A 23,445-nucleotide genomic window follows, 5' to 3' on the forward strand; every position below is an offset into this window, starting at 1 on the left:
ATGAGCAGAAGAGCGAAGAAAAGGAAACGCCTTCACTTTTTGAGGCTCGATTCACCCAAAACCAGAGAAACTCTGAATACAAGCGTGTTTCCACCAAGAAGAAGACTCATTCATCCCGGTGAGAGACTATGGCAGTAACTTGGAAGAGAGTCTGTGTGCTGCAGAGACAGGGAGGGGGGAGAAGATGGGATGAGAAAGCAGCACCCAGGGAAGGTGGAGGCCGGTGAAGCTGCGGTGCAGCAGCACAGATCCACAGAGCTGTCTTTGTGCCTGGGTGACATCAGACCCCAGATATTTAGCAGACCGTCACCGGGATAACGGCGCCGATGACAGCAGGACGCGGCCGGGGCCAAGGGAGGACCGGGGGATGCAGGCTGGTGAGGGTTTAGCACCGAGGTACTGGGGCTCAGACTCCCCTCATGTTTGCTCAAGGGCACATTCGAGACGGGAAGCCAGCCTCCCGGCCAGAGTGATGTGTGGTGGCCAGTTTCTTTGTTTCAGCTGCACCGATTTGGCAAAAAAGCTGTTATTATTATCATTATAATTATTATTAAAATCATTATTATAACTGAAATTCAGTTCAAAAAAGAATATACCTGCACTAAGTACATCTGTGAGGGGTTACTTCCCTCTGGTGTGGATTTCATAACTCTATAAACTTTTCACATGAACAAAAACCTACTTAGAAAAATTGTGATTGATGTTTAAAAATGTTCCTTTGTGGACAAATTTGTAAGGTAAAGTCTGTGTTGAGGAAAACTGTTGGTTTTATATCTTATTTATTTATTTTTTACAATATCCAAATGCAAACAACAGAGATTGAATCAAATTTGTATTGAATATAAAACATATTACAAAAATAATCCTGTTACTGAAGAAAAAATTTAAACTAAAGATTTTTATGAAACTAAATAAAAACTGCAAAACTAACTAAATAAACTTTGTTTTCATTTCATGCCTTGTTTTTTATGTATCAGGAGTACTTCATCTTTCTATTTACTATTTCTTTCTCAAAACAAAGGATAAAGTATTTTAGTATCATATGGTTCTGCTAAAAGGATTTTTTGCTCCTAGATTTCTTTTGTTAATATCTGTAAGTCAATATCTCAAAAACTAAAACCAGAGGCTGCTGGGTGCCACAGTGGTTTGGGAGAGCAGCCCATGTACTGAGGCTACAGTTCTTCTGCAGCGGTCGCAGGTTTGAGTCCCGGCCTTCGGCCCTTTGCTGTCATGTCGTCTCTATTCTCTCTGTCTACACCTTGAAATAAAGACCACTGGAGCTGCAAAAAAACTGAAAAATAACCAATTTTTCCAAAACTAAAACTAGTGATGCACTTTTTAAACTAAGTAAAACTAAACTAAAATAAACAGACTGAAAAACGGGCCACGACTGCAGCTGGCCCAGGTTCAGGTCCCAGGTTCAGGTCCAACATCCTTCCTCCTCTGTGGGCTTTTATTCATGTTGCAGTGCTACTGTATGTGGATGGTGGAACAGCACGTCCCTTCATTCAAAAGAGGTGTGGAGGACCACAAGGGTGGCTGCAGACTCCACGCAGAGAATTAAATACAAATACCACTGGGTTTCCCATCTCAGAGGTTGACAGAGACAAGCAGACAAGCCATGCTATGAACTTAATGTCACTCAGATTGAGGGCTGGATACGGAGCAAATCCTGATGCCCCGGTGTCTCCTTCCTGTTAGCAACCCAAAGCAGTGACGAGGAAACGGAGCCCGGCAGTACTTTGTGTGTTGAGAACGTGCAGGTAGAAACACACCGAGGAGGGAATTTTGGTCCTTTGTGGGATTACAGTGAATGCTCAGCTGGAGAGTGGAGGTGCAATAAAGAGGGATCCTCTAGTCTTGATATAAAGGTTGCAGCTAATGACTATCCTGATAACTCATCGACTAATGAAACAGTTGGTCAACTAGTTAGATTATAAATCTCATGATTATTAAATGGCTCTTATTTAGCTCTCAGCACGACGTTGTTTTAATGATGGGCTAACTTTAAAAAGAAAACTCCCGCACACCTTCTTCTCACCGTACTCGTGTTTATTGGGCGTTTCGGTCATAGACCTTTTTCAAGGCATCCTGGTGATGGGCTAACTAAAAATAAAAGACAAGAAAGATGGACATTTCACTCAAAAATACAATTTTTAACATGTGTAACTCTCCGCAGAGACAGAAACGAAGGAAGGAAGGAAGGAAGGAAGGAAGGAAGGAAGGAAGGAAGGAAGGAAGGAAGGAAGGAAGGAAGGAAGGAAGGAAGGAAGGAAGGAAGGAAGGAAGGAAGGAAGGAAGGAAGGAAGGAAGGAAGGAAGGAAGGAAGGTGATGCCTCACTCTGACTTTTTTTCATTATCGATTTTCGTCTACAACATTGACTAATCTTTGCAGCCCTACTTGATAAAATTGTTTGATTAACGCTAAACAAAGGAAGTTAGGACCCTACCTGCTATATCTAATCAGTCATGGGAGTTCGGCTGCTTTCATGTCACATGACTGTGAGTCTCATCAGTCGGTCGCTGAGCTCACCGATTGGTCGAGGCAGTTGGAGAGTAGTGTCAGCTCTCAGTTGTCATGTGTGAACAGCTCAACAACGATCAATGCTTCTGTCACCACATCCATACTGATGGTCAAGAAACATCCTGTACACCAATTATCTGGTGACTCCCCACTTCTGCTACCGTCAATAAGAGAGCCGTGTATGTGGTGAAGAAAAATATTTGTTTATTTTTCCAGGTTATGACTCATTTCCTGTGTGTTTTGTTGGTAAAACATGGTTTAGAGACCATTGGATGAACACTCTTTATATTACACAAATGTGTACAGCAGTATGATACAGTACAGAGGTTGTTCCATGTGAAACTGATGTAATTCGTTTAGTTGGAAGGTTTAGTTCATTTAAGCAGTCTGGGATTTCTTATAAGGGGTTTAGTGCATCACAGGAGTGATTCTGCATTAATCCCTTTGGCCACCTTCCCAACACTTGACGGAGAGCTTTGACTGCAACCTAAGAATGGAGGCATTCATTGTTGCTTACGGTGAGGGCAAGGAGTCAGCAGGTCATTGTTTAGTTCCAGTCTTTGCAGAAGGTTTATCGAAATAGGGAGCAGTCGCTGTTAAAGCCTTTCAAATTCAGAAATCAGTCAGTGGTTTCTCCAAAGAAACCTAGGAAACATGGATTTACAATCGTAGCACTATCAAATGCCCAGTGTGTTTGATTGTGTTGGTCTCTACAAAGTGATGCACTGTTTGTTTTCATGACCTCGACAACATCCCCAGTGGCCTCCATTTATACAGTGACCGAGTCTGCGACAGAGACGAAAATAAGTGGCTAAAGAGAGCTGAGAAAAAGAGAAAGAGAGTCCAATCACAACCGAGACAAAACACTGTTGCATTAGGAAGGAACCACAACCCATCTCGTCCCAATCCCATTATCCGTCTGCGTCGTCTCACACTACTCCTGAAGTTACAGGCTTCTTCTGCCCAATTCATGGTATTATCTATTCAGGATAGCCAAGAAAATAAATGTGAACATTATATTAAGATTATGTTACTACATTCTTTAATGTTAATCCAGCTGTAATAGTAATCCAAAGGTTAGTCGTGTTTGTATCTATATTACTACATTTGCTCCGGTTTACTTGGCCAGTGTGAAACATGCACACTTTTAGCGATGTAGGCTGTTCTGTTCTGTTCCTGATCTATTAAACCCACAATCATCACCACAGCTCTGTCCGAGATCCAATCTAATATCTATTTAGTGGTTTGGTCTCTGTAAATTTGTCCACAAATGCAGAACTCTGCACCATCTGATTGTGATTATAAAGGTCATGAAGAAACCTCTGTGTGTGATTAAAAAAACAACAACTGGAATCTCTTGACGTTTAGACGAAACCTGCACAACTTAAAGTTTTATTATATTTATTATGTAATCATACAACCAACTCGTTAGTTTATTCAAATCAATTTTCCACTTTCTTCACAACCTTCATCCATTTCAGCTTGGAAATCAGGAACTTTGGCAAAATGAAAAACTCTGATCGGCCGATTCAGCAAATTCCTAAAACACAAGTGGCCGTCTTATTTAGTGCTTGCTTGTGATTTACTGATTTAGTGTGATCTGAAACTAAATCATGTCATATTCACAGTTAGACGGCAATCTCAAATGGATGGAATACATATACGAATAGGCTTATTACGCTTTTTGATACAGGAGGACATTCAGCTGCACACGTCTTCTGTAAATAAACTAAAGAAAATAAATGATTAAATAATTTACAGACCCATTTAGAGTTAAAGAAGCCAAAAACTTGGATGTGAGTCTTCAGATTTTTGTGCTTTTGTCTCATCCCTCACCGTTTACCAGTCTTCACTCGAGATACTCTCACTCACTCACTCATCTTCTCCCGCTTTATCCGTTCCCGGGTCGCGGGGGCAGCAGCCTCAGCAGGGATGCCCAGACTTCCCTCACCCCAGACACTTCCTCCAGCTCTTCCGGGGGGAGTCCGAGGCGTTCCCAGGCCAGCCGAGAGACATAGTCTCTCCAGCGTGTCCTGGGTCTTCCCCGGGGTCTCCTCCCGGTGGGACATGCCTGGAACACCTCCCTAGGGAGGCGTCCAGGAGGATCCGATACAGATGCCCAAGCCACCTCAGCTGACTCCTCTCAACGTGAAGGAGCAGCGGCTCGACTCTGAGCTCCTCCCGGGTGACCGAACTCCTCACCCTATCTCTAAGGGAGCGTCCAGCCACCCTGCGGAGGAAACTCATCTCGGCCGCTTGTATCCGCGATCTTGTCCTTTCGGTCACTACCCAAAGTTCATGACCATAGGTGCGGGTAGGGGCGTAGATTGACCGGTAAATCGAGAGCTTCGCCTTTCGACTCAGCTCCTTCTTCACCACGACAGTCCGGTACATCGACTGCATAACTGCGGACGCTGCACCGATCCGTCTGTCAATCTCACGCTCCATTGTTCCCTCACTCGTGAACAAGATCCCGAGATACTTGAACTCCTCCACCTGAGGCAGGACTTCTCCCCCCACCCGGAGAAGGCACGCCACCCTTTCCCGGTGGAGAACCATGGCCTCGGTTTTGGAGGTGCTGATTCTCATCCCTGCCGCGTCGCACTCGGCCTCAAACCGCCCCAGCACATGCTGAAGATCCCGGTCCGATGAAGCCAACAGGACAACATCATCTGCAAAAAGCAGAGATGAAATCCTGAGGTTCCCAAACCGGATCCCCTCCGGCCCCTGGCTGAGATACAACTGGAAAATGCCATTTTCTTTGCAGATTCAGACTTTGGATTTTCTTATCGGTCTGACGTTCTGAAAGCTATTTTGGGCAATTTCAACTAACCTAACCCTGGACAGGTTGCCAGTCTGTCTCAGGGTCACATATATAGACAAAAATGCTGGCACTCATGCCTACGGGCAATGTAGAATATTTAAACCAACCTAACATACATGTTTTTGGACTGTGGGGGGAAGCCGGAGTGCCCGGACAAAACCCACGCAAGCACGAGGAGAACATGCAAACTCCACGCAGAAAAACTCCTGCCGGGCTCAGGAGTCCAATGCTATCGTCTGTTGTCTCCAAGGTTTTCATCGTAGTAACTACACACATTACAAAACTACACTCCTTACTTATCCTTAGGCTGTAACTGCATCAACATGCCCCCAGTGACACCATCATCATAGTATACTTACTTAAGTGGGGGGCGTTTGGTGCTCCTCTAGATTTAACACGAAACAAGATTATGCAACATTGGTATTGATCTCCCCACCTGACTTAAAACCAAACAAAGGTCCACAATTTACATTCATGCTGTGGACACTGTTCTGACCTCTACTCTGATTACCGTACTTTCTGGGCGTGTGTGCTGTCAGAAACAGCACAAGCAGGTAACAGATAAGGAACGTCCAGCGGGTGTGTTATTAGTGCGACTGACTGACTTCAACGTTGATTATCATCGGTTAAGCTGTGGTCTGCGGTGCAAACCAAAACACTCTTCTCCTCTGGCTGAGTCAGGGTTACCCTTCAACGCTGCGGTGACAGATACCGGCTCCACGCCGGCTGTTTCTTCAGGAAATTGCACTCCACCTGCGCTTAATGTGCACATTGCAGCACACACTCGACCCTCACATACTTTAAGACCATCTTGCACAAACAATTTTTATCTACTGTACGGTCACATGCCAGGTTTCTCCCTGGATATTATATAATATCATGGAAACAGAGATCAGAGGCCCCCAAAGCCAAGTCAAAAATTGTGCATAACAACTTCTCAGCTCACTAATCCCTCGTGGCAGTTTGAGCCAGTTGGAGGGACTTAAAAAAAGCCTTAATTGGAGAGGCTTAAACACTACATTTTTCTGTATGTACTACCTAGCACCTTCAAACAATAAGAAAGGCCTTTTGTATTCTGTACCACCTAGGAGGCATTTTTTTTTAAGTGTATAGCAACTCTGAGCTAAAAATCCTCCCAAAGGATGAGAAAATTCTTATTATGTGAGCTCAATACTTAAAATACTGGTTTGGATAAAAAGCCAGAATGAAACTTGTATCTGTTGAAAATATCCACATTTGTGGTAGACGTCATAAAGAAACAATAAGCTTGAATATTGCAGGCTGAATAAAAGGGGTGGCCGTCTTTCTTTACCTTGTTTTAACTCAAAACATCCTGGCTGCAGCTTCATAGTTTGTAAAAAATGCATTCCTGGAAAATTTCAGTTTTAGGTAACTGGAAAAGTTACCCAATTTTAATATTACTCAAATATATAAACAGATAATGTATACTTAGTCATTTTAAACTTTATTTAAACAATATAACAATGATATGTGAGCTTTAAAAGCACCGCTGAGCAATAATGTGGTTGAAATGCAAACAGCGTGACCCCCAGCTGTATGGACGTTACTGACGCTGCACGGAGAGACAAAGAAAACCAGAAGTGCACGGAATTCTACAAAGACCCAAGGTATTACAAGAACCATGAAAAAAGGTTGTTTTTATTTATTTTTTATTTATTTATATGACTCAATATTGTTTGATGGTATCTTGCCAGTTCTTGAGGAAATCACTATTTTGGGGCGTGTCTCCTAATGTTAGCTGTGGTGTGGCGGAGAATATTTGCATTTTTCTCAAGTTATTCTTCTTGTTCTGGGTGTGGAAAGTTGTTAGGATTTGGTAGTGGATTGCCATTCTGCATGGCGCCTCAGAGTCAAAGGGTCACACAATGTTGAGGAGCAAACTAGCTCTTAAACTGGCTGATCTAAGCTAGGCTGGGCTAGGCTAGGCTAAGCCAAGCTAAAATGTTGTTTACTGTTGAAGTACACATCTGTTATACAAAATGAAACCAATTTAATACAAACTTATTTTGAGCAGTTCATGGATATGTGGCCCTAAACATTTTCTATTTCAAGCAGATGATGATTTATTGTTCAGTGTAGCAAGTACACATGTAGCCTACATGTGGGACCAACATCGTAGTTGGTGTTTATACTTGGTTGTTATTGTTTCTGTCTCTCTATAACTGCAGGCTAGGCTAGCATGGCTATCATGGCAACAGTTTGGAAAGGTTTATCTTCCAACTTTGCAACTGGAACACAGTCGCCTCAGGTGTGACGTCATTTCCAGTTCAAACTCCCAAAGTAAATCACCACCAAAGAGAAATGGAAAACAGTAATTTAGCTATTAGTCCAATATGAGTGGTTCATCAATGGTACCGACGTCAAAACAGCTATAAAAGTCTGACATCGATTGATGAGAGAAGTCTCGAGTGATGGGAAAGAGCTCAATAAACCCTTAGAGGGAAAAAGAAACTCAGGGCATATAGCCTATATCCACATATAGCTATTAAACACATAAACCTACAGACACGCAAATGACCTTTGTGTGTCCTCCCCCCATGAGACGAGTCCTTTTTGGCTTGTGGTCTCATTACTGCGATTACACTCGACATCCTGAGAAACAGTAGACTCCACACTGGCATACGTGCACGCACATGAACGCGAGTAACGAAACCCCAGACATCAGCGATCTCGATTTTGGGTCATGAAAGTTCACGAAAAAGGAGATTTGACGAAAGCTGATCAAAGCTCTGCCACAAAGGATTTAAAGCACTACACTGACGCACTTCATTACTTTGCAATATCAATTTCCAGATCATCTCAGACTGCATCCTGCCTGTGAGAGGGAAGAAATGAGAGCAGATGAGATCAAAATTATATTATAAAAAAAGGAGATAAGTCAGTGCATTGCCAGTTTGCTTCTGCTGATGTCATGCTTCCTGGAAAACATCCGATCACAGAACTTGCTGATATCACTCCGCTTGGGAATCGGACGATCAATTCACTCCCCAGAGATGTACATAACCGCCGACAGCAACATTATCACTAACTTCACGGGTCTGAGTTCTGAGTTTTGTTTTTGTTTAGTTGCATGTTATACCTCAGACACCAAGAACAGCTGCGCACCAAAAATAGTAACAGCACATTTGAACCCAAAAGGCATTAGAAAACAAGACTCCTCTCTCTAAGGCCACTGCCAGAGTCATCATCACCTGACATCATTATGATATTTTTAGATCTAGAAATAGATACTCGGGGGCAATGAATATGCAGAAAGGAATGACTTTGCTCATCAGCAGATATTAAAGACTCGTAGATCTCGTAGATCAACACTGTACAAGTGTCAAGGCAGGTCACACAGGGCGAGTTGGCACCTTGTGTGACCTGTAAATAAAAAAACATAAAGTATTAATTTAAAGCTATTTAAAGCAATGGTCCAACGTTAAAACTACCCTAGGTATATTTTAGGATGGTAAAGTGTGTAAAAGTTTGTTAGGGATCAAAACAACACGAATGTAGTTGGGAGTTGGAGCATAATGTGCAGCTATGTTTGCAGCAAAATGGCACGTTAAAATAGAGTAGATAGGGTCCCTAAACACAAATTAAAGTAATTTTAACTTTGTGTGTTTACAAAAAGTCTATACAAAAGGACTGCTTGTAGAGGTTTTGACGTTTAGAGGCGGCTAACTTGTCATAAGTCTGTACAAGTCGCCTATGCATGTTGTGCAAACTACTGTCAATCGCAAGAGGAGCAGAGTTCATGGCCTCTACCAATAACACGTTCATATTTGGTCATAATAAACACTTCAGAGGAAGCACAGGCCTTTAACTCTCCCCTTTTAGCGTCTATTGGCACTTGTTTCTGCGCCGTCAATAGTCGACTTGTACAGACTTGATGGTCAAGATGCCAAGAAAACAAAAGTGTGAACCCGAGAGTTTGATATCATAATCCTCATGTCATGATGTCAAAAGATTTAAAAAAATATTGGCAATGACCTGAACACCAGGGATGTGTTTTTGTTTTTTTTAATGTAGCATTTCTGTTAGGCCCTTTTCAAAACCACTGAAGCGTGGCTTCAGTGTCAAACCAACGGCGTACTTTACTGTCGTGTTAGTTTTTTCAATCGGGGTATAAATATAAATTGCTGCAATGTCAGTAAAAATGACTGTTGCTCATAATTTATCAGCTTCAAATACTGTTAAATTAAAAACGTACTAAGTACTGCACATACTAATGCTCTTAGCTATTTTCGGAGAGTGGAAGTAAATAAAAGCATGGAGTACTGCTGTCTGGTATAAAACTGAACAGTATAGTGCCGTAACGAGGGGTCATGTCTCTAAACTCAGACTTTAGTCTCTTAAAGTCAAAATGACGTCACTAAAATACGACCTCAAAATGCAACTTGGCACAAAAAGTGATTCTAGCTGCAGCAAAAAGCTATTAATTAGCTTCTCTGTCAGTCTTCACGCCCCCTGGTGCTCAACACAAGGAAGTACAATTCTTTACGTGAGGATTGGCCCGGCGCTGATGCTACCAGTGCTAACTCCGACTCGTTGATGCTAATGGAGTAATGAAAGCATCATGAGTGCATGGACGCAAGAATAAACCAGGCGTTGGGGGGCTTTAACTGTGGAGATACCAGCCCCCAGCTACATGAGCTTTTACAGTAGTCTTCTAACCCTGGAGCAAACACAGGTTCACCTAACTCACACAAGAGAGCTGCAAACACTCGCTTTTCAAAGACACAGATATAGTAAAAGGCCTTTGTGTGAAGCAGCAGGTGCACTTTATGTATTTTCAACTGAGAGTCTCTGTAGTCTCAGTTATTGTGTTTATTTGTGTTGGCTGAGGTCTGAAATGGCGGCCCTGAGCAGGAGACGAAAGAAGACATAAATACAATGACAAAGAGTCTTCACAACAGTGAAAGCAGTCTTCCCACAATGAGTGGTTAAGTCACCGCGGCAAAGCAGAGCTGCAGTTTTAGTAACAGCTGCTATTGTCCTGGCATGGAGAGCCAACTCACTGGATCACTCTCTCAAGAGCACTTCTGTAAGCAGCAAGCTGAAACAAGTCCTTCCCAGTCAAACCCAGGAACAGGAATTCACCTGTGCAGGGATTAAAATAAAAAGAAAACCCACAGGTTTATAAACTGGACAAACTGTTGTGTGACGTCTCCCACGGGCTTCTGACGGCTGGCTTTTGAAGCCTGATTGTTGGAGCAGAGGTCAAGCAAGTCTGTGCACAATTACCACCATAATGAGCCGTGATAGTCAGTATTCACAGACCAGAAGTCGAGGTCACCAAACGCTCAAAGTGGCTAAAGTGATGACATCTACACTTAAAACAAAGAGCAACATTCAACATCAAATGTTCGGCTCATATAACAAAACAATCCCATCCTATAGATGCAAAAGACATTATTCATAGAAAAAATAACCATTTATCCTCAAAAGAGTACAATTACATGTAACAAAAGTCCAATAAACTTGATACCTCCTCTGCTTGCCATGAAGGTAACTTAAGAAAATGTAAGACTTTTTGCTGGATGACGTCTCATATATGTTTAACGTAGAATATATCCATGTTCATTAGAAGTAAAAATATCTCCATCTCCGCTTCATAATACTGAGAAGTTCCTCAAGGATATTATGTGCTTAGCCCATCGGTGTTGACAGTCTTGACCCGTGACTTTGTGCTCTTACACGATAATAACCTGACTGTCAACATTGTGAGCGACATCAAAGTAGCAGGGACTCATCTAGGAACGGATGGATCCAGGTACAGGCAAGAAGTCAAGCTGGTAGAAGAATAGTGTGAAACAGGAGAGATGATCATGGCTTCTGGAGGTCAGTGTGGGCACGCATCCCTCAGCATGGATGGAAAGAGCGGAGAGTATCAGGTTCTTTTGTGTACGGATCATTGATAGTCTGCTGGGGAACTGATGAGGCTCAGGAACGATCACTGGAGCGTCACCTCTGTCTGTTCAGGAGGAGCAGGGACCTGAACATCGCAAAAGACATCCGTCCCTTTGTTTAGACTGATTATTTCTGATGTACAGTAGACTTCAGGTTTGGTGTCTGAAAAATCATTGTTGTTGTTATTATTTTTTTAGTATAAACATAAATGCAATATATTTGATTTGATTTGAGAGAAAAATATAGGAGGATGTAATTCGATATGACAATTCAGACTGAATTTTAAATCATTTCAGAGTTACAATAAAGCAATAAAACGGCTGTGGCAGGGTGGAGGAGCAGCAGCCACTCAGGTGATGGGTCACAGGTGTGTCCCATCAACCTCTCCACCCTGCCAGCCTTGATAAGGCAGGGCTGCACAGCAGCAAGGGGTCTGCTGAGAAGGTGCTTGTGCACGTGTGGCGGTGTATTTTGCAAATAAAGTGGTTGTGCACGAAAACCCCGTGTCCTCTCTATCCTGTCGGTCGGCCCCCTTAGCACTCGCCCTGCTACAACGGCCTAGCAACTTTTTTGTTTACATGATGACATGTGAAGAGGCTGCAGCTCACTTTATGTCACACATCAACTAGCTCACAGAGCAACTCTGGACAACATAATAGAGGCGACTAAAAGACAGATATGATGAAAATTAAAATAAGAACGAATAAAGTAAAAGATCAGAAAAGAGTAAAGGCTAAATAGAGAGAAACTTATTTTCTAGCTTCCATCAAACAGCCTAAACAATGTCAAGATCATGCAAGTGAAAGACATTTGTTTCCCAGGTCTCAGTTATTATACGCTCTCACACATGCGCGCTGTGCGTAGCGGCCCATTCACTTAGAATGGAGTGACATCAATGAATTGTGGGTTTCGTGCGTGCATTGCTTCTGTCTAAAGTTCAGAAAGCTTCTCTCAAGTGTCGACGTGTCAATGCATCCACCAGCCATTCAAGGGGCATCTGCGGAGCAAGGGCTAACCAATAATCCTACATGGATGGAGGACATTTTCCAAGCCTGCCGCTCTTTTGCAGAGTGAAAAGAAGACATTTGATTGGGTGTTTATGGTGTGACAAACCCACATCAAAAGCACCACGCAATGTTGCTGTGAGAGCGTACCAAAAATTTTGTCTTAGTACTGGATGCTAGCGCGGCGTATTCCCTCTCTCTGAAATCCACTGGATGAATTGAAATTCTTCAACACAATGAGGACAATAACCTCTCCTAAAACACTTGAAGGGGGACTTAAGCAACTTTTCCAAAGGAATCAATGGACTTCCAGACATAGCGAGAGAGAAACGAGCTAAAAACCACAAAATATATTTTGTGCCACATTAATCAGCTGCTTTTTTTGCCCTATTTGATAGAAAACTGAATATGTTGGAGTTTTCATGAAACTGATGTGAATTTCTCACCCTTTTATGCACATTTAAATCAAATAAACATAAGTTAATATAAGTTACATAACCTACCAATTTAAACTATTTATTCTTTAGTCAGAAAAAAAGAGTATATATTTATAGTAAAACAAATTAAAGTTGTCAGTGAGGAGGCACAAACTCTCCCAGAAGAGTAGTTCATTCATCCTCAGCTACAGCCACGGCAGAGACAACTTCAGACTCCCTGCAGGAGCTGATAAAGAAGCTCTGCACGGCAGCAACCTTGAACATGTCTTTTCCATGAGTCTGGTGTGGAAACGGCGCTCACAGAGGGAATCCGGGAATGACGCGCCAGGGAGGCGTCAAGAGAGTCTGAGCGGGAAACAGACACAAAGACGCAGAGCGTATTCTGCTTACTCAGCCTTTTACTCCCCCCCCCACCGCCATAAACACTCCTGTCCCTCATATGGCAACGGACCGCCGTCCTTTAGAAAGAGCCCACGTTGCCATGGTGACCGGCTGCCACAGGGACTTCTTTCAGTGGATGACTGATCAAAGTTCTGACTGCTTCCTGTGTCAAAGGTCGCGGCGCTGAGCAGGAAGGTTGGTGAGAGTGAAAAGAGGGCGGAGGGTGGTGATTATTGCCCTGAATGACAGGTTAAGAGGGGACACACACACATTGTTGCCCTCCGCCAGCGTAGGGGACACATTTCTTTTTGGCAAGGACAGTTTGGCCGGCTCTTCACCCGCGTGAGCCAAATGGAAACTCGAGGTGGATGCAGATAGTTGGCCCCAGCGCCGTCAGCACAGCTGACTTATTTTCAACATTTACAGGACGTACAATAAATAACAGGGCTGAACTACGATGAACTACGTGGCTTTGTCTCAAAATACAACTAAACTCATTGACACTCTGAGTGAATCTCCGCTTGTCCTGGTTGGACAGCAGCTCCTGATCGTCTCGGGGTGGACTAACACATGGCAGCAGCTGGCTCGCAGCTTGCTTTGCTGCAGCTCCTCAGCTTCATGAATATTTATTATTAATAATAAGCCTGGGTGGACTCTGGTTTATGCATGCGTGCACTGATGCAAACACATGAGCAAACACAATGTTTTTGTGTCCGGGCAGCAGGAACACGGCTCTTTACCCTCCAACCTAATCTACAGAGGTCCAAGTCTAGTGCCAGATGGAGCTCAGAGAGGCCAATGCTAGTCTGATGATCTGGATGTTGATGAGGGAACAAAGCAAGTGCATGTGCATGTGTTATTCCATTACAAATCAGTTTGTACAAGTTTTGAAATATTTACTTCTTAAAGGAGCTTGAGGCAGGATTGAGGCAGGATTTATGAAAAAAAATCCGTATACGTTTTAAGTTTTCTAGTAATAAGGTCAGATGAAGCGTTCCAAACCAAAAAGAATGAGCCTTCTAGTGTATCTCTCCGTTGCCTTGAACAGGCTGTGTGCTGCAAAATGTGCTGCAATTCGGGCCCAAATTTCCTGGGCTGCAGATGTGACGTCACCTGACGCTGCATGTGCGTTCTCCCCGTTCTCCCGTGCCGGCTTCGCTGTTGGATGCAGTACCCCCGACGGCCGTCGTGGTGAAGGGTGGCGCTATAGAGTCATTTCTTAAAAGGAGCCTCATGCTCCTTTAAATACAAAGGTCTCCTAATGAGAGGTAGCTTCACATCTATCTATTAAATTTACTCAATGTGAATATCTGATGTAATTTATTTAAAAGGCTATAATGATCATATCACACTTTTCTGCCTAATTCATAACATTAATACAAACTTATATTAATTTCCACCATTCTGTTAAACTAAGACATGTTTTGAAAAAGTGTCACAATTTTGTAAGTCTGATGGTAACAGGATAATTTTTTAATTTCAGGCAGGCAAGACAATACATTTCTGAGTTAGTTCAACTTTAAAAATGATAAGTTCAAACCTGGCATTGAAAAGTGTATTCAAATGCATCTTAAAAACTCTTAATTCGGGGTGCAACGGTTCATCGATGTCGACAAAAATTGATAAAAAAAATAGTCGGTGACAAATTTAATTGTCGACTATTGGTGGCGAAAAAAATTAACAGAGTGAGGCATCTCTCCTCCTTCCTATCTTAGCTGAGAACTGCATAATATACAATAGCGTTCAGCCACTATTTTCACCACAGTTTTTCGTTTAATAGAGTGAGGGATCCCATCTTTTATGTCTTCAATTTATAAAAAGCACATCTTTTAAAAAAAACCTCATGCAAAATGTAGAAGCTGAGAGCTAAATAATAGCCATTTCATAATTATGAGATTCACAATCCGATAAGTCGACACATCGTTTCAATAGTCCATGAATTATCGACTATCAAGATAGTCGTTAGTTGCAGCCTTCTCTGAATGCTACGGAGCCCCTAAAGGGACACAGATTTTTTATTTTTTTTTATAATGAGTTTTAAGCGTGTGCGTGAAACCTTTACACGCGCGCGTAAAACCTTTAAGTGAGCACGTAAAGTTGTTTACTTGCAAGCAAAGTGGTAATGTCCTTATAATGGAGTCCCAGGTTAAAATATAGCTCAGCTAAATCCTGTAATGTCATTTCCATTCATAAACAGAGCAGGGCGCAACTGCATGGTCTCCTGTTCCAGCAATACTCCCATGTACTTGTTTTTACGCGCTCACGTAGAACAACTTTTAGGCGCTCACTTATAAGTTTTGCGAGAGCGCGTGAAACTTTTTAGTGAGTGCATAAACGTTTTACGTGCTCACGTAAACAACTTTACGTGCTCACTTAAAGGTTTTACGCGCGCGCGTAAAGGTTTCACGCGCAAGCTCAAAACTCATTATAAAAAAAAAAAATCCGTGTCCCTTTAGGGGCTCCGTAGAATGCAAATAAACAAGCACATCTTTTTGTTTTCAATCGCTAAATACGGTGCTATTTCTAACTGCCAAAAGCAGCAGCTACAAGTAACTATGTGCAACTATGTGTAATATTTTTTTTCTCAGATTTTAACAAGCATATTTACAATCTATATCAGGGTGTACAGGCCTGCTTTTTCCTATTTGAAGGTGGAATCAAATGTTTTTGCAGTCAGCTGTCATGTTCAGACTGACGACAATGTGAGCAACCTTCTAGACAACCTTCAGACGTGTGATGAGCGACCGGCTCCGACTCTGGAATGTGTTCAAACCTCGCATCAATGTTGTGGGCGGGGCCGGCCTTCCCAATGGGTTTTTTTCTTTTCAATACAAAGATTTAGTCTGGTTCCTTTGGAAAACCCCGGCTTCCACGGGACAGTATCAACAAACGCTGAATAAACTGCCTGTGGATGACACTGGCCGCAAAACATCCACCCACAGAAACAAAAAGGACTGCGCCATAGGCAGAGCAACGAGCAGACTGGCAACAACAAACATCCTAAACGGAGTGCAGTGGAGTAGGACCACGATGAATGACTGGTGTTGGGTTTGCTGTGTTATAAGCAGTTCTAGTGTCATCCTGGTTGTTTTAAGTCGTGACTCTCCTGTGTATGATATGAGTCATTGTGTAAAGTCCACTCCTCCCCCGCTGCAATGTGAAATCTGCGTTGGTGGGAACGGCTATAAAAGAGCTCTGCGATGGAATGGTGACCCAGGATAGATAAAATGGATGGATGGATGGATGGATGGATGGATGGATGGATGGATGGATGGATGGATGGATGGATGGATGGATGGATGGATGGATGGATGGATGGATGGGAGGGAAGGGTTTGGGACGTGAATGCGTATTGCTGTCCCAGCTGCCACCTGCCATCGGCTGCGACACATTTTAATGCCAGGTGTGAACAGGCAGGTAGTCCTGCTGTTGTAAAAACACACAAACATTGCTGAAATAAGCAATACTTTCCTTTGAAAAGACACTGGCTGCATGACAGAATATCCTACCATAAAAACCTGTATGCAGAGTTCAGCATTAAAACTGTCACGTTGACTACCATCATCAAGGATTCCTGCTTTGAACTGTGATATGATGACATGTCACGTGGCTCATCCTGCATGAGTTCACAGTTTTTTTTGCATTAGTCACCTAACAGGACAGTTTCCCACAGCATGTCAGAAAATCCTACAATTGTTGAACTATTTGCAGTCTTTCACAGTGGATTACCTCCCTAGCTTCACCTTGCTAGAATTGAAAAACGAATTTCTTACTACAACACCTGCTCCAAAAAGTTACCACGCTGTGTAAAATGTTAATAAAACTAAATGTAATGATATGCAAATCTCATGAGCTCACACCTTATTAACAATAGAACATAAGTAACATCAGACGTTGAAAATGAGGGTTTTTGCTTTTTCATGGAAAATAGCGGATTTTGAACAGGGTTAGAAAAGTAATTGGGGGCAAATCAAAAACTAATGGCGGTTTAAATGTCAACAATTCAGTAAGTTAACTGTGTCTGAAAGGATTATTACAGCCTGATCAAATGCAGCTTACAGCTCCATCATGCAGAGAAGAAGCCATATGTGAACACGATCCAGTAACGCTGGCGTCTTATCCGGAAGAAAACTCATCTAAAATGATCTGAGTCTAAATGGAAACCTGATCTGGGGTCAGATTAATCCAAATTTGAAATCCTTTTTGAAAACCATGGACTTGGTGTGCTGCAGACTAGAGGGAAGAGGAAACATCCAGGTTGTTATCAATGCTTAATTCAAAAATCTTTGATGGTATGGGGTTGCATTAGTACCAATATGCCATTGGTGCTAATGCAACCCCATACCCATGCCGGTCACCTTACACATCTGGAACAGCTCGATCAATGCTGAAAAGTGCATAAAGGTTTTAGAGCAACATCTGCTCCCATCCAGAAGTCTTTTTCAGGCAAGGCTGTGCATACTTCAGCAAGACAATCCCAACCAGACACTGGATCCATCACAACCGCGTGGCTTGACAGGAGAAGAGTCGGGGTGCTGAACTGGCCTGCCTGCAGTCCAGACCTTTCACCGACAGAAAACATTTGGTGCATAATGAAGTGAAAAAGCATCTGGCCTCCTCGCCTCCCAGATGTTCACAGATAGTTGTTAAATGAAGAGGGGATGCTGCACGGTGGCGAACAACACCCTGGTCCAACTTTTTGAGATCGGGTGCTGCCATCAAATTCAAGATGAGCTCATATTTTCCATGAGGATGTTGTTTATATCCTATTCCTGATTCCATTTGCCTCCTAATAATGGATTTACTAACTAAGAATAAACTATCCTGGGGGGGAAAAAGCACTTCAATGAATCTTATTAAAGTGGAAACGTTATCTGTTGATCATTTATAGACCAAAAACGAAACCTGAATCCTTGCTGGCAGCTGACGCTAGCTGTAGGCCCTGAATTATTAAAGCTCTTCAAGGACGTTGACAAACTAATAGATCACTTCACCGTTTGCCTCAGGAAAAGTCGGAGACACGACTTTCCTCTCTGACAAATCGTTAACTTCTTGTATTACCCTCACGGTTCAAAGAAACTCTGTATGAACACACACAGATGGGGCGTTACGTAAGGAAAGAGATGTGGTTCACACAAACACGTTCACACGAGGGATAGAGCGGTAAACAGAGAGGGTAGTGCTGAAACACCACATCTGTGTGCCGTCAGTGGGAGAAAACTCCTCAAACCACAGATGAAAGCACAGCCGACACCTTTAAGATCCATCGCTGGGAAAGTTCTGAACGCTGATCTTCATCTCCCATCATCTTTCCGTCATAAATCAATCTCGTGGTGTTTTCTCTTTGTTTAGGCTCCAGACGCCTCTCTGTCTTGTCTGTTACTTCACACAGAAAAGGTGATATAAGAGCGTTTCGTCAGCGCGGACCTGCCGGGATCAGGGATTAGGAACTCCATAACAGACGGCGTTAGTCTCGCAGGTTAAGGCAGGTACCAGGTTGGCAAAACCTCCCGCTCTTCCCGTTAAAGATGCTGCGAGGATCGATCTCACCGCCGCAGTAAAGCTTCATAACAATTAGAGTGTTGCTACGGCGATTAGTTGACCTGGAAACGCTGAGGTTTGGCACTCAAATGCATGAAAGTGAGTGATTTAATAGGAGATGAAAAGGTGGCACTCTCACTGATTAGACGCACCTCCATCCATTAGAGATGTTTTCTTCAGCTTTCACTTTAGTCAGCAATATTTCTTTTAACAACTGTGGAGAAATATGTGCCAATATTTACTTTGGAGAACCGTCAGCACTCCTTTGCTCTTTGTTTGACTTGAAGAGCCGTTAAATGTGTCACATTGGGATTTTCTGTTTGCTTCTCCGTATCGTTGAAAAGTTGAGTGAAGTATATAATTACTTATAACTATAAAAACAATAAACTGAATGTGTTAATAGAAACAGAGAGAGATTACTGAGTTTTTAACGTCTCTGTGTCAAAATACATTAAAAACACATTCAACCTCACCTATCATTAGCTCAGTTTCTACAATATATTACATACTCGCTATGATATAACTACAACTCCAGTAAATGTAGGTAAATATATGAATTACATTTGATTTCAGTAACACCTACACACACTGGCATTTATAGCCCTTTTACACAAAACTGCTTCCAGAGCTGGTTCTGTTTCACAACTCGTTCAACTTGCGAACCAGAACCAGTTTGTTTTGTCCATAGTTCGGGGTGGTATGGGAACAACGTCATTACGTCCCTGCAAACGTCGGATACGTCGCTGCGTTTGCATTGGCGCAAAAATTGAAGCAACAACAACGTATTTGCTCTAATACAGACTTGGTCCACGTAGCACCTCCGTGGACCATATCGCTAAAAGGCAGGTTGTCTCCTCCAGAACCACTGCTGCTTTGCTGCATCCAGATTAGTTTGTTGCTTATTTGAAAATGTCGCCGTCTCACAGTCTTGCTATTGCCGTTGGACTTACCAACTCCGCCCCCTCCGCTTACGTAAGCGGTTCTTTCCTCTAGCCCAGCAAAGAGTTGGTGCTACCTTGGAACCATTTTTTCTGGCCCGGACCCAGTTCTTTGTCAGTGGAAACAGAAAGCCCGGTTCCAAACCAGACCAGAACCAGCCCTGGAACTGGTTTGGTGGAAAAGGGGTATTAGTGAACCTGGTGAACCTGGACCTGGTATACCTAATAATGACACCTGGGGACTGCAGAAAACACTTAAAACATTACTTATTATCATCACATAATAACTAGCTTATTGTGTCCTATATGAAGGAATACCAAGGGTGAGCGAAAAGGTTGCTGTAAGGAGAATGAGACTTGCAGGGCACTGCCAAAGACACACAGAACTGTCAGCCAGCAAGCTGGTGCTGTGGGAGCCAACACGCGGGCGCCAGTCAAAAGGACGTCCTACACCAACATATGTGGACATACTCAAGAAGGATGCCGGGGCCCAGAGTAAAAACAAGCTTTTGATTGTTTTTGCTTAATAAATGAGAAATTCAGCCTCTGGGCCATGTCTTTATCATCCCATTCTCTAACCTCATTCTCTAACCTCACTATGCAGGATTCTGAGTGGGATAATGAGCACTGTGCTGATTGGCTGCCTGAATGACGCGATACACCGCTACGAAAAAATGACGGAAGCTCCGACCGGCGGAGTTGTCGTTGTTCCGGCCAGAATTAGTTGTGGATGTGGTTTCATGCATCGGAGGCCAACCGATGCAAATTGCATTTTGGTTACGTAACAAAAGGGAGCAGAATCTGAACGGCTCGTAGATCCACATCACACTGGATCATCCGGGCGGCTGTACAAACACTGCAGAATTTGGTTGCTTTCCTCCTTCTCTGAGTTGGCAGGCTGAGGGGAGACCACTTTATATATGTTAAAGCAAGAAAAAACCTGTTTTTCATAATAGGTCCCCTTTAAACTAAATGTGTCCGTTTTTCTTATTAGTCATTGAACGTCATTTTCCAAACGCTTCATTTCCACTTGTGCACTAATCTTATTTTTCCATTAATACACTATACCGATGTATCTCAGTACTCTTTGACCTAGTTGTGAAACTCTGTCTTTTTCAGAGCATGATTTGCACAATACCTTGTGCTAGCTAGCTAACAATCAGTGAGTGAAATCACAGATGTTGCATGTTTGACCTTTTTAGGTAAATGAAGCATCACTTAAGACAAACATAGAAATAAAATAATACAAAAGAAGGACACATTTATCTTGTTATCATCCCCTTTAGAAATGCTGATAAATGTTCAAACACTGTGTTTTTCCTGATAATTCTACTTGTAACAGAGATATTGAGATATAACAGGAGTGAGTTACACTTAATCCCCTGAGTCCTTGTGTTTCCAGGACATTTGTAGTCCAACCTCTGCTTTTTTGGCTTAAATAAATCTGAAGTGTGTCCACACAGTCACAGGATTGAATCCCATTTTGGTTTGGAGTCAAAATCAGAGGAAGGTGCTGGGTTTGGCGTGGAAAATTAATGTGTGCAGGGAGCTCAGAGGGCGAGGTCAGGGTGACATGAAGAGGACCGAGTGTGTGCATGCATGAAAAAGTGTGCAGATTAGTGACAAAGCACATCCACAGCTGACCTCAGAGGAGAGCAACACCGACTTTGACTCAGCAAATCCTCCAACAATTAAAAACGCAAGAGATCTTTGTGCACATGCTTGCTTTGTTGGAGTCCTCAGAGGTGACTATTGTTGCCCTCACAAACCGGACAAATGTAATTTCAAAGCGAGAATGGAGACAAACCCCTGCTGACTGAGGAAAACAGGTTGCTTTTTATGGATTATTTATTATCTGTGAAGGAAAAGAGAGGCTTGTAAACCGAGCTGGCTCGGTAAACAGAGTTCTGGGTCAAAGTCTGAATGCACAATAACAAGCAAAGCAGGGGAGAGAGGGAAGAAGGGAAATATGAGAGGGAGCTGCTTTTGTCCTCTCTCCTCCTCTGAGCTCACATGACATTTCAGCTCCTCTCTTTCCAACACAAACACACACGCATATTTACAGACAAGCACCTCTGCTGCCATCCTGCCATGTCTCTCATGAAATATGTGCTTGTGGAGAGTCTAGAGAGTGATCAGAGAGTAAAAAAGAAATGCAAAATAAAGATGAGGGATGAAAAGCAGAGTATAAACGGCTCCAGGCTTTCCACCGGGCTAATCCCCCCCAGCACCTGGACCTCCATTCATAAATCCACTCCATAGTGAGCTTGCAGTGCAGGTATTAACAAAAGAGGCTCATGGCAAATGCTTTGGACGGATCTATAAATGCAAATGAAATGTGGATGCACAGATGGAGCTCTGCTGGGGGTGATGGGTGTGTGAAGCAGGGATGTGCACATGATCCTGGGTGTGTGAAGCAGGGATGTGCACACCCTTGGGTGCAGGGATGTGCACATCCTTGCAGGTGTGACACCAGAGCATCATCTCCTGCACCGCATCCTTACCTCAGGGCGACCCGCACCGAGCTCTCATCCGGCCCGCTCATGCTGGCACCGCAGTAGTCCGTCCACAAATAGCTTTCCCTTTTCTTTCTTTATCCTCTTAGAGACAGGAGAGCCTCGGCCTCCCCCCCCCCCCCCTCCTCCTCCTCCTCCTCTCACTGGAGCGTCTCTATCTCCAGCTGCTCACCGAAGCAAATGCGACACATTTTCTGTTTTTTGAGGGGCATTAATGGGTTATTCCGCCATGCTGTCCATGAATGAGGCCGTAATGAGCCGGCGCTGGTCACCTCTGCAGCGGCATCGGCTCAGCCTCCAGTCCGGCGGAGGAGTGTGTGTGAGCGTGTATGTGTGTGTGCGTGTATTATCGACGTGTGATTGGCTAAAGACGGGTTTATGACCCCGCCCCCTCACGGTGCAACAACCAATCCCTGACGAGATACAACCTAAGACCCGCCCAGCCGGGGAGCATGTTCGAATATAGTGTAACACGACAAATAAAACTAATTAATTAATAAGACTGCGATACATTCACTTGAATAAAAATTCAGCCACTGTTTCAAAAAATATATTAAATATTCAAAAAGCTCTGAATTTAGCCAACTAAACCGTGTCTCTGTAATATTTGTGTATTCAAATAGCTTGTGAGAAGTGCTGATGGACAATGCTGCCATCTAGTGGTCAATTTACGTCGCTGCAGTCTGAAATATTAATAAGATAAGATAAGATGAATTTGTATTGTCTCCCTTAGGAGAAATTTGTCTTGGACACGAGAGGCACAGGCGAGAATCACACTCCAATAAACATAGAAACATAACCCCGAAGTCTTTACCCACATTTACATCCACTGTCGTCACTTTGCATTGACACTTTATACTCATATTTTTACTTATACCACTACAGTCACTCTGCTGTAGATTTTTCTGACATTTGTATATTTTTTCTGACATTTGTATATTTTATTTTGTACATAAGGAACCATGCCCTGTTCATTTTTATTCTACTTTATTCTTGTTCTATTTGAGATTTTCAACGTCTTGCTGCTCAGTTGTCCTGCAATTGCCCGTCGGGGATGAATAAAGTTTTCTGAATCTGAATCTGAAACATATACAATCAAACCATACTACAGTTAACACACATCAATTCCCACTCCCAGTTCCCAGAAAACCTATTACACAATACCCCTGAGTAGAAGAAAAAAATATTGCACAGAGCCCGACTGAACTTATTGCTCAGATGTCCACATTATTGCACAAATGACCTACACAAGAGAAACTTACCTACACCTACACCTATTCAATTAAGTGATAGATGGGTAGAATCACAACCTTAGCTGCTGTAATCCAAATGTATTCAATAAACTGACCACCAGAGAGGTTTTT

At 42.9% G+C, this 23,445-nt stretch overlaps 1 protein-coding gene across 1 annotated transcript in view; it reads right to left on the reverse strand.

Annotated features, from left to right (window-relative positions):
* Positions 1-22,203, reverse strand: part of LOC133423879 (kinesin-like protein KIF21A) — a 55,748-nt gene extending 33,545 nt beyond the window's left edge. The window contains exon 1 of the mRNA XM_061714208.1: positions 22,070-22,203. Coding sequence (XP_061570192.1) covers positions 22,070-22,110 — 41 coding nt within the window. The 5' untranslated portion in view covers positions 22,111-22,203. The remainder of the gene's footprint in view (positions 1-22,069) is intronic.
* Between the last annotated feature and the right edge of the window lie 1,242 nt (positions 22,204-23,445).

The sequence above is a fragment of the Cololabis saira genome, chromosome 23, assembly GCF_033807715.1.
Source record: "Cololabis saira isolate AMF1-May2022 chromosome 23, fColSai1.1, whole genome shotgun sequence".
Classification (NCBI taxonomy): Eukaryota; Metazoa; Chordata; class Actinopteri; order Beloniformes; family Belonidae; genus Cololabis; species Cololabis saira.